We start from the raw sequence: 15,067 nt of genomic DNA on the forward strand, positions 1-15,067 counted from the left end.
CACTTGCATGAACCTGAAAGCGTTTCCCGGGGGTAGCTCAAACCTCTCTTCCAGCGCCCCTAGGCTCGCAAACGTCCCATCGATGAACAGGTCCCCCATTCTTCTAATCCCTGCCCGATGCCAGCTCCGAAACCCCCCATCCATCCTTCCCGGGACAAACCGATGATTCTCCCGAATCGGGGACCAAACCGTGCTCCCACCTCGCCCCTGTGTCGCCGCCACTGCCCCCAGATCTTCAGCGTCGCCGCCACCACCGGACTTGTGGTGTACCTTGTCGGCGAGAGCGGCAGCGGGGCCGTCACCAGCGCCCTCAGGCTCGTGCCCACACAGGACGCCATCTCTAGCCTCTTCCACACCGCACCCTCTCCCTCCATTACCCACTAACGGATCATCACCACATTGGCTGCCCAATAATAGCCACACAAATTCGGCAGCGCCAGCCCCCCCTGTCCCTGCTACGCTCCAGAAACACTTTCTTCACCCTCGGGGTCTTATTCGCCCACACAAATCCCATGATGCTCCTGCTTACCCGTTTGAAAAAGGCCTTGGGGATCATAATGGGAAGGCACTGGAACACAAAGAGAAACCTCGGGAGGACCATCATTTTGACCGACTGCACCCTACCCACTAGTGAGAGTGGCAGCATATCCCATCTTTTAAAATCCTCCTCCATCTGCTCCACCAACCGCGTCCAATAGAGCTTGTGCAGGGCCCCCCAACTCCTAGCTACTTGGATCCCTAGGTACCGAAAGCTCCTTTCCGCCCTCTTCAGCGGCAGCTTGTCTATCCCCCTTCCCTGGTCCCCAGAATGCACCACAAAGAGTTCACTCTTCCCTACGCTGAGTTTATACCCCGAAAAGTCCCCAAACTCCCTAAGGATCCGCATGACCTCCGCCATCCCCTCCACTGAATCCGCCACAAACAACAACAGGACGTCGGCATACAACGGCACCCGGTGTTCCTCTTCCCCCCGGACCAGTCCCCTCCATTTCCTGGACTCCCTCAGTTCCATGGCCAGAGGCTCAATTGCCAGTGCAAACAACAAGAGGGATAGGGGGCACCCCTGCCTCGTCCACCGGTACAGCCAAAAGTGCTCCGACCTCCGCCGGTTCGTAGCCACACTCGCCACTGTGGTTCTATATAGCAGCCTGACCCAACTGATGAACCCCTCCCCGAACCCAAACCTCCGCAACACTTCCCAAAGATACTCCCACTCCACCCGATCAAAGGCCTTCTCCGCGTCCATAGCTGCCACTACCTCCGCTTCCCCCTCCACCGAGGGCATCATAATCACATTGAGGAGCCTCCGCACATTTGTATTTAGCTGCCTACCCTTCACAAATCCCGCCTGGTCCTCATGAATCACCCTGAAACACAGTCCCCAATTCTCGTAGCCAGCACCTTCGCCAGCAACTTAGCGGCAACATTGAGGAGCAAGATCGGTCTATACGACCCACATTGCAATGGATCCTTGTCCCGCTTCAAGATCAAAGAAATCAGCGCCCTGGACATTGTCGGGGGCAAGGTACCCCCTCCCTCGCCTTATTAAAAGTCCTCACTAGCAACGGGCCCAGCAGGTCCACGTACTTCCTGTAGAATTCAACCGGGAACCCATCCGGCCCCGGGGCCTTCCCCGCCTGCATGCTCCCCAATCCTTTAACCAGCTCCTCCAGCGCAATCGGCGCCCCCAAACCAGCCACCTCCTCCTCCTCCACCCTCGGGAACCTCAGCTGATCTAGGAATCGTCGCATCCCCTCCACCCCCGCTGGGGGCTCAGACCTGTACAGATCCCCATAGAAGTCCCTAAATACCTCGTTTATTCTCACCACACTCTGCACGGTATTCCCCCCTCTATCTTTAACTCCACCAATCTCCCTCGCTGCCTCCCTCTTACGAACCTGACGTGCCAGCATCCGATTTGCCTTCTCCCCATACTCATACGTCGCCCCCTGCGCTTTCCTCCACTGGGGCCTCTGCTTTCTCCGTGGTCAACAGGTCGAATTCCGTCTGGAGGTTCCGTCGCTCCCTAAGTAGCCCCTCCTCGGGGGCCTGTGCATACCTCCTGTCCACCCTTCAAATCTCCCCCACCAACCTCTCCCTCTCCTCTTTCTGCTCCCTGTGGGCCCTAATGGAGATTAGCTCTCCCCTGACCACCGCCTTCAACGCCTCCCAGACTAACCCCACCTGCACCTCCCCGTTGTCGTTGGCCTCCAAATATCTTTCAATACACCCCCGCACCCGCCCGCACACCCCCTCATCCGCCATCAGTCCCACATCAAGGCGCCACAGTGGGCTCTGGTCCCTCTCCTCCCCCAACTGCAGCTCCACCCAATGTGGGGCGTGTTCCGAGATGGCTATGGCCGAATATTCTGTTCCCTCCACTTTCGGGATTAGCGCCCTACTCAAAATGAAAAAGTCTATCCGGGAGTAGGCTCTATGGATGTGGGAAAAGAGGGAAAATTCCCTGGCCAGCGGCCTGGCAAACCTCCATGGATCCACTCCCACCATCTGGTCCATAAACCCCCTGAGCACCTTGGCCGCAGCCGGCCTCTTACCCGTCCTGGACCTAGAACGGTCCAGTGCTGGGTCCAGCACCGTATTGAAGTCCCCCCCCTTTATCAAGCTTCCTACCTCCAGATCCGGAATGCAACTCAGCTTGCGTTTCATAAATCCGGCATCATCCCAATTTGGGGCATATACGTTCACCAGTACCACCCGCACCCCCTGCAACCTACCACTCACCATCACATATCGACCTCCATTATCCACTACAATATTCAGTGCCTCGAATGACACCCACTTCCCCACCAGTATTGCAACCCCTCTGTTCTTTGCATCCAGCCCTGAATGAAAGACCTGCCCTACCCATCCCTTTCTCAGCCTAACCTGATCTGCCACCTTCAGATGTGTCTCCTGGAGCATAACCACGTCTGCCTTCAGTCCCTTTAAGTGCGCGAACACCCGGGCCCTCTTGACCGGCCCGTTCAGGCCCCTCACATTCCAAGTTATCAGCCGGATCGGGGGGCTACTCGCCCCCCCCCCCCTCCCACCCTGCCGACTAGCCATCTCCTTTACTAGGCCAGCCACTTGCCCATGCCTCCCGCACCGTCCAGTCCCCTAGGCGGCGGACCCCCGCCCCGACTACCTCTCCTACTTCCAGCTCCCCTTTGGCCAATGCAGCAGCAACCCTGTTCCCCCACCCCCCGCCCCCCCCTCCAGAACATAATTACTATTAAGCATTGAATAGTACTCCAATTACTACAACATCAATCATAAATGTACCAGTCTCACCTATTTGATTCCCATCCCTCTGAGCAGATAGCAATTCTGAGGGGACATCTTCTGTATGAGAGAAATACACTTTAATAAGTTTTCTTTCAAACATTTTGTGTTATATGACATTAATGAAACATAAACAAGTTATATTTCATTTAAATCTTCTCCTGTAAAGTTACTTTCAATGTGTACTTCTCAGTGCTTTGAAACTATATTACATTGTATTATAAAATATATTATATTGTAAAATATATAGCAAATGTAACTCCTTCATTTAAACAGGGAGGGAGACAGAAAGCAGGAATCTACAGGCCAGTTAGCTTAACATCTGCCATGGGGAAAATGTTCAAAGCTATTATTAAACAAGTTACAGCAGGGCACTTAGAAAAAAATAATGGTAATCAGGTAGAGTCAACATGGTTTTGTGAAAGGGAAATCATGTTTAACTAATGTATTTGAGTTCTTTGTAGAAATAACATGTACTGTATATAAAGGGAGATGGTGGATGTACTGTACTTAGATTTACAGAAGGCACTTGATATGGCGCCACATCATAAGTTATTGTGGAAAATAAAAGCTCATGATATAGGGGATAACACATTGGCATGGATAGAAGATTGGCTAGCTCACAGGAAACAAAGAGTAGGCATAAATGGGTCATTTTTCTGGTTGGCAGGATGTAAGAAGTAGTGTGCCATAGGGATCTCTGTTGGGGCCTCAACCTTTTAACAATTTATATAAATGACTTGGATGAAGGGACTGACGGTATCGTTGTTAAGTTTGCTGATGACACAAAGATGGGTAGGAAAGTAAGTTGTGAAGAGGACATAAGAAGGCTAAAAGGGATATAGATCAGTTAAATGAGTGGACAAAGATCTGGCAAATGAAGTATAATGTGGAAAAACGTGAAATTATCCATTTTGGCAGGAAGGATGCAAAAGAAGCGGCTTAGTGGCACAGTGGTTAGCACTGTTGCCTCACAGCACCAGGGACACGGGTTCAATTCCAGCTTTGGTTGATTGCCTGTATGGAGTTTTCATATTCTTCCTATGTCTGTGTGGGTTTCCTTCGGGTGCTCTAGTTTCCTCCCACAGTCCAAAGATGTGCAAGTTAGGTGGGCTGGCCTTGCTAAAATTACCCCATAATGTCCAAAGATGTGCAGGTTAGGTAGGGTTACAGGAACAGGTTAGGGTTGTGGGCTTAGGTAGGGTGCTCTTTCAAAGGGCCAGTGCAGACTCAATGTGCCAAATGTTCTGCACTATAGGGATTCTATGATATCTAAGTGGTGAGAGATTGTGGAGCTCGAAAGTGCAGAGGGATCTGGATATCCCAGTGCATGAATCACAAAAAGCTAGTATTCAGGTACAGCAAGTAATTAAGGAAGCTAATAGAATGTCATTGTTTATTGTGAGGGGAACAAAAAAATATGACCGTGGACTTTAGCAGATGGGATACATTGCACCTGATGCTGGCGGGGAGGGTCCAAGTAGTGAAAATGAATGTCCTGCCAAGGTTTCTATTCGTATTCCAGCCGCTCCCAATTTTTATTCCAAAGGCCTTTTATCAGAAGCTGAACGCAGTGATTTCAGAGTTTATATGGGCGGGGAAGGTGCCAAGGGTAAAAAGGGCCCTGCTTCAGAGGCAGAGGTAGAAAAGGGGGTTGGCATTAACGAACCAGCTACACTACTGCTGGGCAGTGAACATGGAGAAAGTGAGGCGGTGGGAAGGAGAGAAGTTAGAATGGGATAGGATGGAGGAAGAGTCCAGTAGGGGGTCCAACCTGAGGCCCATGATGACGTTGGCACTACCGCTGGCACAGAGGAGATATACAGAGAACCCAGTTGTACAGACCACGATTAGGGTGTGGAGCCAGCTGAGGAGGCATTTCAGGATGGAGGGGATGTCGGTGTTAACACCATTGTGAGAAACATGGGTTCAAACTGGGGGAGACGGATAGTATGTACTGGAGGTGGGGCTGGTCAGCGCAAAGATTTATATTTGGAGGAGAAGTTCACAAGTGTGGAAGAGCTGCGGGAGAGGGTAGAGCTCCCGAAGGGAAGTGAATTTAGGTATTTACAAGTGAGGGCCTTTGCACGGAAGGTGTGGAAAAGGTTTCTCAGGCTGCTGAAATATGCCCGTTTGGAACGGTTGCTGCTTCCGGACGTGGATGGGGAGGGTAGGATTGGGGACATATACGGGTGGCTGGGGAAGCGGGGGGGGAGTGCAATTGGTGAGGATCAAGGTGAAATTGGAGGAGAAGTTGGGGGGGGGGGGGGGGAGGAGATAGGTTGTGGAGTGAGGCGCTATGCTGGGTGAATTTGATCTCCTCGTGTGCGAGGATGAGTTTGGTACACTTTAAGGTGGTACACAGGGTACACATGACCCGTGCGAGGATGAGTGGGCTCTTTCAGGAAGCGGTAGACAGTGTGAGAAGTGTGGGCGAGGACCAGCAAACCACGCACATATGTTTTGGGGGAGTGAGAAGTTAGAGGGACACTGGGCGGAAGTGTTCAGGATGCTAGCAAAGATTGTGGGGCTAAGACGTCAGGCTGGACCCTGTGGTGGCAATTTTTGGGGTATCGAAAATGCCGGAGATGATGGAGGGGAGGAAGGTCGATGTTGTGGCTTTCCCCTCTCTGGTTGCCCGGCGAAGAATTTTGCTGGAATGGCAGTCGATAACGCCGCCGGGGTGGCTAGGGGACCTGTACGACTTCCTCCGGTTGGAAAAGGTTAAGTTTGAATTGAGGGGTTCAGTGGAGGGCTTTGAGGCATGGTGGGGATTGTTAACGACCATGTTTGAGAAATTGTTCATCGTCGGAAGAGGGGGGAGGGGTGGAGGGAGGGAGGAGGGAGGGGATTGGTTGAGGGGGGTGGAAGTGAAAAAGGGGGTAAACTTGTACAGACTGTAAAATTGTGAGTTGGGGAGAATGTTCCCAAGATTATTCATGTTTTTGTATTTTTCAATATGTTTGGAATAAAATATATTTTATAAAAAAGTAGGACCATTATGCTTCAGTAATATAGAGCATTGGTGACACCACCAATGGAGTTCTGCAAAATATTGATCTCCTTATTGAAGGAAGGATGAAAATGCGTTTGAAGCAGTTCTGAGGAGGTTTCCAAGATTAATACTTGAAATGGATGGGTTATTGTAATGACCTCCAATTGGCATTATTGGTTGGCCAATTGGAGTATGAGCTCCCTCAACGATAGTTCATTGAGGGAGCCCATATAAGCACCTGTGTAGGCTTTGTGAGGGAGTCTTAAGTTGACTGGAATGCTAGCAGCACTGTTTGGAGCTGCTCTTGGATATAGTTATTGCAAATAAATACTCGTTTAGTAACGGTACCCCTACCTCCTGTGGATTATTACAGTGGCGATGAGGTAAACAAAGAACCTTGCGGAGACCAGCTGCCGCACTCGGAGGGTAAGCCTTGCTATTTCAAAAATGCCGTTTTTTGGGAAGTTAGATGCATTCGACCCGACTATTGAGGACTGGTCCCAGTATGTGGCGAGAATGTGTTACTTCTTCCAGGTCAATGAGATAATGAAGGATGAAAAGAAACGCGTTATCCTGCTGTCGGTGTGCGGACCCTCAGCCTTCGCCATTATACGTAGTCTAACTTATCCCGATATGCCGGACATGATACCTTTCCAAGAATTAACAAAATTGGTGGAAGTGCACTATGACCCAAAACCACCCCTCATTTTGCGTAGGTACAGATTCTACACAATGAACAAAGAACAAAGAAATATCCCCGTGCTGAGTTGAGCTCTTGAGTGTTTGATTATTGGCTGCTTCTATGGTGCTGATGCTTCTAGAGGTCAGGCAAACTGTTGAGGTCTCAAAGTTTGATCGAAATGCAATGCAATAATCATCGTCCGAGACATGGCATGTATACCCCCGAGAAGTCAAAGAACAAAGAACAAAGAAATGTACAGCACAGGAACAGGCCCTTCGGCCCTCCAAGCCCGTGCCGACCATACTGCCCGACTAAACTACAATCTTCTACACTTCCTGGGTCCGTATCCTTCTATTCCCATCCTATTCATATATTTGTCAAGATGCCCCTTAAATGTCCCTATCGTCCCTGCTTCCACTACCTCCTCCGGTAGTGAGTTCCAGGCACCCACTACCCTCTGCATAAAAAACTTGCCTCGTACATCTACTCTAAACCTTGTCCCTCTCACCTTAAACCTATGCCCCCTAGTAATTGACCCCTCTACCCTGGGGAAAAGCCTCTGACTATCCACTCTGTCTATGCCCCTCATAATTTTGTATACCTCTATCAGGTCGCCCCTCAACCTCCTTCGTTCCAGTGAGAACAAACCGAGTTTATTCAATCGCTCCTCATAGCTTATGCCCTCCATACCAGGCAACATTCTGGTAAATCTCTTCTGCACCCTCTCTAAAGCCTCCACATCCTTCTGGTAGTGTGGCGACCAGAATTGAACACTATACTCCAAGTGTGGCCTAACTAAGGTTCTATACAGCTGCAACATGACTTGCCAATTCTTATACTCAATGCCCCGGCCAATGAAGGCAAGCATGCCGTATGCCTTCTTGACTACCTTCTCCACCTGTGTTGCCCCTTTCAATGACCTGTGGACCTGTACTCCTAGATCTCTTTGACTTTCAATACTCTTGAGGATTCTACCATTCACTGTATATTCCCTACCTGCAGTAGCCCTTCCAAAATGCATTACCTCACATTTGTCCGGATTAAACTCCATCTGCCATCTCTCCGCCCAAGTCTCCAGACAATCTAAATCCTGCTGTATCCTCAGACAGTCCTCATCGCTATCCGCAATTCCACCAACCTTTGTGTCGTCTGCAAACTTACTAATCAGACCAGTTACATTTTCCTCCAAATCATTTATATATACTACAAAGAGCAAAGGTCCCAGCACTGATCCCTGTGGAACACCACTGGTCACAGCCCTCCAATTAGAAAAGCATCCCTCCATTGCTACCCTCTGCCTTCTATGGCCTAGCCAGTTCTGTATCCACCTTGCCAGTTCACCCCTGATCTCGTGTGACTTCGCCTTTTGTACTAGTCTACCATGAGGGACCTTGTCAAAGGCCTTACTGAAGTCCATATAGACAACATCTACTGCCCTACCTGCATCAATCATCTTAGTGACCTCCTCGAAAAACTCTATCAAGTTAGTGAGACACGACCTCCCCTTCACAAAACCGTGCTGCCTCTCACTAATACGTCCATTTGCTTCCAAATGGGAGTAGATCCTGTCTCAAAGAATTCTCTCCAGTAATTTCCCTACCACTGAAGTAAGGCTCACCGGCCTGTAGTTCCCGGGATTATCCTTGCTACCCTTCTTAAACAGAGGAACAACATTGGCTATTCTCCAGTCCTCCGGGACATCCCCTGAAGACAGCGAGGATCCAAAGATTTCTGTCAAGGCCTCAGCAATTTCCTCTCCAGCCTCCTTCAGTATTCTGGGGTAGATCCCATCAGGCCCTGGGGACTTATCTACCTTAATATTTTTTAAGACACCCAACACCTCGTCTTTTTGGATGACAATGTGACCCAGGCTATCTACACCCCCTTCTCCAGACTCAACATCTACCAATTCCTTCTCTTTGGTGAATACTGATGCAAAGTATTCATTTAGTACCTCGCCCATTTCCTCTGGCTCCACACATAGATTCCCTTGCCTATCCTTCAGTGGGCCAACCCTTTCCCTGGCTACCCTCTTGCTTTTTATGTACGTGTAAAAAGCCTTGGGATTTTCCTTAACCCTATTTGCCAATGACTTTTCATGACCCCTTCTAGCCCTCCTGACTCCTTGCTTAAGTTCCTTCCTACTTTCCTTATATGCCACACAGGCTTCGTCTGTTCCCAGCCTTTTAGCCCTGACAAATGCCTCCTTTTTCTTTTTGACGAGGCCTACAATATCACTCGTCATCCAAGGTTCCCGAAAATTGCCGTATTTATCTTTCTTCCTCACAGGAACATGCCTGTCCTGTATTCCTTTCAACTGACACTTGAAAGCCTCCCACATGTCAGATGTTGATTTGCCCTCAAACATCCGCCCCCAATCTATGTTCTTCAGTTCCCGCCTAATATTGTTATAATTAGCCTTCCCCCAATTTAGCACATTCATCCTCGGACCACTCTTATCCTTGTCCACCAGTACTTTAAAACTTACTGAATTGTGGTCACTGTTACCGAAATGCTCCCCTACTGAAACATCTACCACCTGGCCGGGCTCATTCCCCAATACCAGGTCCAGTACTGCCCCTTCCCTAGTTGGACTGTTTACATATTGTTTTAAGAAGCCCTCCTGGATGCTCCTTACAAACTCCACCCCGTCTAAGCCCCTGGCACTAAGTGAGTCCCAGTCAATATTGGGGAAGTTGAAGTCTCCCATCACCACAACCCTGTTGTTTTTACTCTTTTCCAAAATCTGTCTACCTATCTGCTCCTCTATCTCCCGCTGGCTGTTGGGAGGCCTGTAGTATACCCCCAACATTGTGACTGCACCCTTCTTATTCCTGATCTCTACCCATATAGCCTCACTGCCCTCTGAGGTGTCCTCTCGCAGTATAGCTGTGATATTCTCCCGAACAAGTAGCGCAACTCCGCCTCCCCTTTTACATCCCCCTCTATCCCGCCTGAAACATCTAAATCCTGGAACGTTTAGCTGCCAATCCTGCCCTTCCCTCAACCAGGTCTCTGTAATGGCAATAACATCATAGTTCCAAGTAGTAATCCAAGCTCTAAGTTCATCTGCCTTACCCGTAATGCTCCTTGCATTAAAACATATGCACTTCAGGCCACCAGACCCGCTGTGTTCAGCAACTTTTCCCCGTCTGCTCTGCCTCAGAGCCACACTGTCCCTATTCCCTAGTTCTCCCTCAATGCTCTCACCTTCTGACCTATTGCTCCCGTACCCACCCCCCTGCCATACTAGTTTAAACCCTCCCGTGTGACACTAGCAAACCTCGCGGCCAGGATATTTATGCCTCTCCGGTTTAGATGCAACCCGTCCATCTTATACAGGTCACACCTGCCCCTGAAGAGCTCCCAGTGGCCCAGAAAACGGAAACCCTCCCTCCTACACCAGCTGTTTAGCCACGTGTTTGTCTGCTCTATCTTCCTATTTCTAGCCTCACTGGCACGTGGCACAGGGAGTAATCCCGAGATTACAACCCTCGAGGTCCTGTCTTTTAACTTTCTGCCTAGCTCCCTGAACTCCTGCTGCAGGACCTCATGCCCCTTCCTGCCTATGTCGTTAGTACCAATATGTACAACGACCTCTGCCTGTTTGCCCTCCCCCTTCAGGATTCCCTCTACCCGTTCGGAGACATCCTGGACCCTGGCACCAGGGAGGCAACATACCATCCTGGAGTCTCTTTCACGTCCACAGAAGCGCCTATCTGTGCCCCTGACTATAGAGTCCCCTATTACTATTACTCTTCTGCGCTTTGACCCTCCCTTCTGAACATCAGAGCCAGCCGTGGTGCCACTGCTCTGGCTGCTGCTGTTTTCCCCTGATAGGCTATCCCCCCCGACAGTATCCAAAGGGGTATATCTGTTCGAGAGGGGGACAACCACAGGGGATTCCTGCACTGACTGCCTGCCCTTTCTGGTGGTCACCCATTTCTCTGCCTGCACCTTGGGTGTGACCACATTTACATAACTGCGATCTATGACGCTTTCCGCCACCTGCATGCTCCTAAGTGCATCCAATTGCTGCTCCAACCGAACCATGCGGTCTGTGAGGAGCTGCAGTTGGGTGCACTTTCTGCAGATGAAGCCATCCGGGACGCTGGAAGCCTCCCGGACCTGCCACATCTCACAGTCAGAGCACAGCACCCCTCTAACTGACATTGCGTCAATTAATTAAAATTAAAATTTGTCTTTTTTTTTTTAATACTTTTTTTTTTTAATTGCAAAGTTACTGTCAACTATCTGTTTCCTAGCACTAGATTTCTAATAGAAATGCGATAGCTAACTATAATACTCTCCGATCTCTGGCTTAGATATCCTCTAAATTATAATTAAGTTATTATGTTTAATTAGTTCCCAAATACTCAAATTTTTTTTAAATTTAGGTTAGAATCCCAACCAGCCACTCAGGTCACAGCTTTTCTGTGATGTCGCTTCAGTTTCCCCCCGACACACACAATTTGAAAAAAGGTATAAAAGTAAAAATCACTTACTTGCCTTCTGAGTGTCTGAGATGTTCTCAGGTTCTCTCGCTGACAGAGACTGCTCCTCCACCACCGATCCTTGACCTGCACAATGCTAATAATATAATATGGCACTTACCTTACACCAATGGGTCTTATTATTAGGTTAGAGGAGGAGGGCGGGTGGGAGACACTACACGTGTAGTGTCTCGGGTTTCCTCTCCACCAGAATTTATTGGTTGGGGGGGGGGGGGACTTGCCAGAGGTAGAACTTCCGGTTCCCGCCTTATATAAAAACAAATAAAACTGAAAAGAAGAACAGACACGGGACCAGGCAAGGCTTTTTAAACTAACTACTCACCTCCCAGAAGGCCCCTGCGCACCGCTGCCGCCGAAATCCAAAGGGCTGCTCCTGTAAAGGTAAGGTTTTTAAATTCACTACTCACCTCCAAGAAGGCCCCTGCGCACCGCTGCCGCCGAAATCCAAAGGGCTGCTCCTGGAAAGGTAAGTGGTTTTAAATACACTACTCACCTCCCAGAAGGCCCCTGCGCACCGCTGCCGCCGAAATCCAAAGGGCTGCTCCTGTAAAGGTAAGGTTTTTAAATTCACTACTCACCTCCAAGAAGGCCCCTGCGCACCGCTGCCGCCGAAATCCAAAGGTCAAAGCGGGAAGACAGAGAGTCAGTCATGAATTTCTTGACCCGCCCGAGAAGGCTAGCGGAAAAATGTGAGTTCGGCTCGACGCTAAATGAAATGCTTCGGGACCAGTTAGTGTGTGGCATAAATGGCCTCACAATACAGAAGCGCGTGTTGGTGGAAACGCAGCTAGACTGCAGGCGGGCGTTACAGCTCGCACTGTCCTTAGAAAAGGCAACAAGTGGGGCGCAGGAACTACAGGGCACGCCAATGGAGGTAGATACCTGTGAGAGGGACTACCACAATGGGTCCAGCTACCAGACAGCCGCTCTCAGGAAAAGCCTGAGAAATAGAGGGCCAAAGGAAAACCCCAGAACTGCCCCCAAGTCTGCTAGAACTAACTGGAGACAGAGGGAACTACCAGCTGAGGCTCCCCCAACAGAGAAGGACCGTTTCTGGCACCAGACAGAGTGGGGTAACAGTGACAGAAACCCTAGAAGGAGGTGGCAAAAGGGGAATAGCAGGTGGGGATGCAGGGAAGTACACAATCTAGATGCCCCATCCTCTTCCGAAGGGGAACAGTTGTATAATATTGCGACGAAGAAAGCAGAACCTATTAAGATTACCCCACGGGTGAACGGTCAGCCGACAATAATGGAAATAGACACGGGTGCGGCCATATCAGTAATGGGAGTGGCAGCATTTTAAAAAATCAAAGATGGACTCCAGCCACTAACACTAACAAAAACATCGACAAAACTTAAAACCTACATGGGGGAACCACTGGAAATTCTAGGCACGACTCAGGTACCCGTGGAATATGACAAACAATTGCTCAGATTACTGCTGACGACAGTAGAGGGCTCCGGACCGAACTTAATAGGATGGAACTGGCTGAAAGACCTAAAATTAGATTGGATGAAAATTTTCCAGAGTGGAAGCGGGCAGTTGAGTGGAGTACTCCAAAAATACCCGGAGCTCTTCCAAGAAGGTTTGGGGGAAATTATAGGTGCCAAAGCAACTTTGCACGTGGACCCAGAAGCCCTTCTTAAATTTTGTAAGGCCAGGCCGGTACCTTTTGCATTAAGGAAGAAAGTAGATGTCGAAATAGAAAGGTTACGGCGCGACGGCATTATCAGACCAGTACAGTTCTCGGAATGGGCAGCGCCGGTGGTACCAAGTTTGAAACCAGACGGCTCGATATGTCTCTGTGGAGATTTCAAACAGACGGTAAACAAATACGCACTGCTGGACAAATACCCGATCCCGAAAATAGACGACCTATATGCCAAATTGGCAGGTGGGCTTTTATTCACAAAACTGGACATGAGCCACGCCTACCTGCAGTTAAAACTGGACGGGACTCCCAGAAGTTCGCTACGATCAACACCCTGAAGGGACTTTTTCGTTATACTAGGCTACCTTTCGGAATGTGTCATCAGCCTGCGCTATATTCCAGCGTACGATGGAAAATATTCTGCAGGGACTACCGCAGGTGGCGATTTATCTGGACGATGTCTTAATCACGGGTAGGACAAACAGGGAACACTTAAGGAACCTGGAGGAAGTGCTCAGGCGTGTCGCAAAGGCAGGCGTACGGCTGAAAAGAGAAAAATATGTTTTTCTGGCCCCACAAGTGACGTACCTGGGATATAAAGTAGACGAGTCGGGCTTACACGCATTGGAAGACAGAGTAAGGGCAATAAAAGAAGCCCAGCTCCTACCAAGGTCCAGGAGCTACGATCATTTCTAGGGTTGGTAACCTATTATGGCAAATTTATTGAAAATAGGGCGTCCATCCTAGAACCCCTCCACCAGCTACTAAAAAAGGGACAAGAATGAAAATGGTCCGCCCGCCACAACCGAGCATTTAGGGACATTAAGGAACAGCTGTCATCCGAAAATTTCCTAGAGCATTATGACCCAAGGAAGGAGTTGGTGGTCACGTGTGACGCATCACCTTACGGGGTAGGAGCAGTCTTAGCCCATAGAGGAAGGAATGGGAAGAACGGCCAATAGCCTATGCTTCGAGGACCTTGGCGATGGCTGAGAGAAAGTACGCCCAAATCGAGAAGGAAGGACTGGCAGTGATATTTGCAGTAAAAAGAAATGTCACCGGTATCTGTACGGGCGGAAATTCACCATAGTGACGGACCATAAGCCGTTATTAAAAGAAGACCAGGCAATACCCCCAGTTGCATCAGCTAGAATCCACGCTGGGTGTTGCTACTGGCGGCATTTAGATACGTTCTGGAACACAGACCGGGAATGCGAGTAGCAAATACAGATGCTTTGAGCAGACTTCCCCCCCCCCCCCCCCCCCAGACACCCCGCTGTTAATACCGAAAGTAGAGGAGACAGTAATGACTAAATTTTTTGGACACCCTACCAGTGGACGCACAACATATTCGGTTTTAGCCAAGATGAAGCATTTACTGCTAACAGGGGAACTGGACAGACCAGTGGAGCCCCAGATGCACCCATACTGGAGCAGAAGGGACCAAATAACCGTAGAAGATGGTATCCTATTATGGGGAGCCCGGGTAATAGTCCCAGCTCAGGGCCGTCGGGCAATCTTAACCGAGCTACATCATGGACACCCAGGGGTGTCTAAAATGAAGATGCTAGCTCGAAGCTACGTTTGGTGGCCAGGATTGGACACCGACATAACAGCCTTGGTACGTCGGTGCCAGGAGTGCCAACAGGGGAAAAGAGTGCCACCAGCTGTGCCATTGCACCCGTAGGAATGGCCAGGCAGACCGTGGACCTGCCTGCATATTGACCACGCCGGCCCTTTCATGGGCTCAATGTTTTTGGTGATAGTGGGCGCCCACTCCAAATGGTTGGACGTCCACTGTGTAAACGCGGCAAGCACAGCATTGACAATTGAAAAGCTCAGGGCCTCGTTTGCAACACATGGACTCCCGGAGGTATAGGTGTCGGACAACGGAACGGCATTCACAAGTGGGGAATTTGGAAAATTCCTAAAGGGAAAC

General features: G+C 49.7%; 1 protein-coding gene across 1 annotated transcript in view; it reads right to left on the reverse strand.

Annotated features, from left to right (window-relative positions):
* The window catches only part of LOC140391674 (angiomotin-like protein 1), a 244,233-nt gene that overhangs the window by 176,478 nt on the left and 52,688 nt on the right, over positions 1-15,067 (reverse strand). Inside the window, exon 4 of the mRNA XM_072476407.1 lies at positions 3,292-3,342. Within this exon, the coding sequence (XP_072332508.1) occupies positions 3,292-3,342 (51 nt within the window). The remainder of the gene's footprint in view (positions 1-3,291; positions 3,343-15,067) is intronic.

Source organism: Scyliorhinus torazame, chromosome 15 (genome assembly GCF_047496885.1).
Source record: "Scyliorhinus torazame isolate Kashiwa2021f chromosome 15, sScyTor2.1, whole genome shotgun sequence".
Lineage (NCBI taxonomy): Eukaryota > Metazoa > Chordata > Chondrichthyes > Carcharhiniformes > Scyliorhinidae > Scyliorhinus > Scyliorhinus torazame.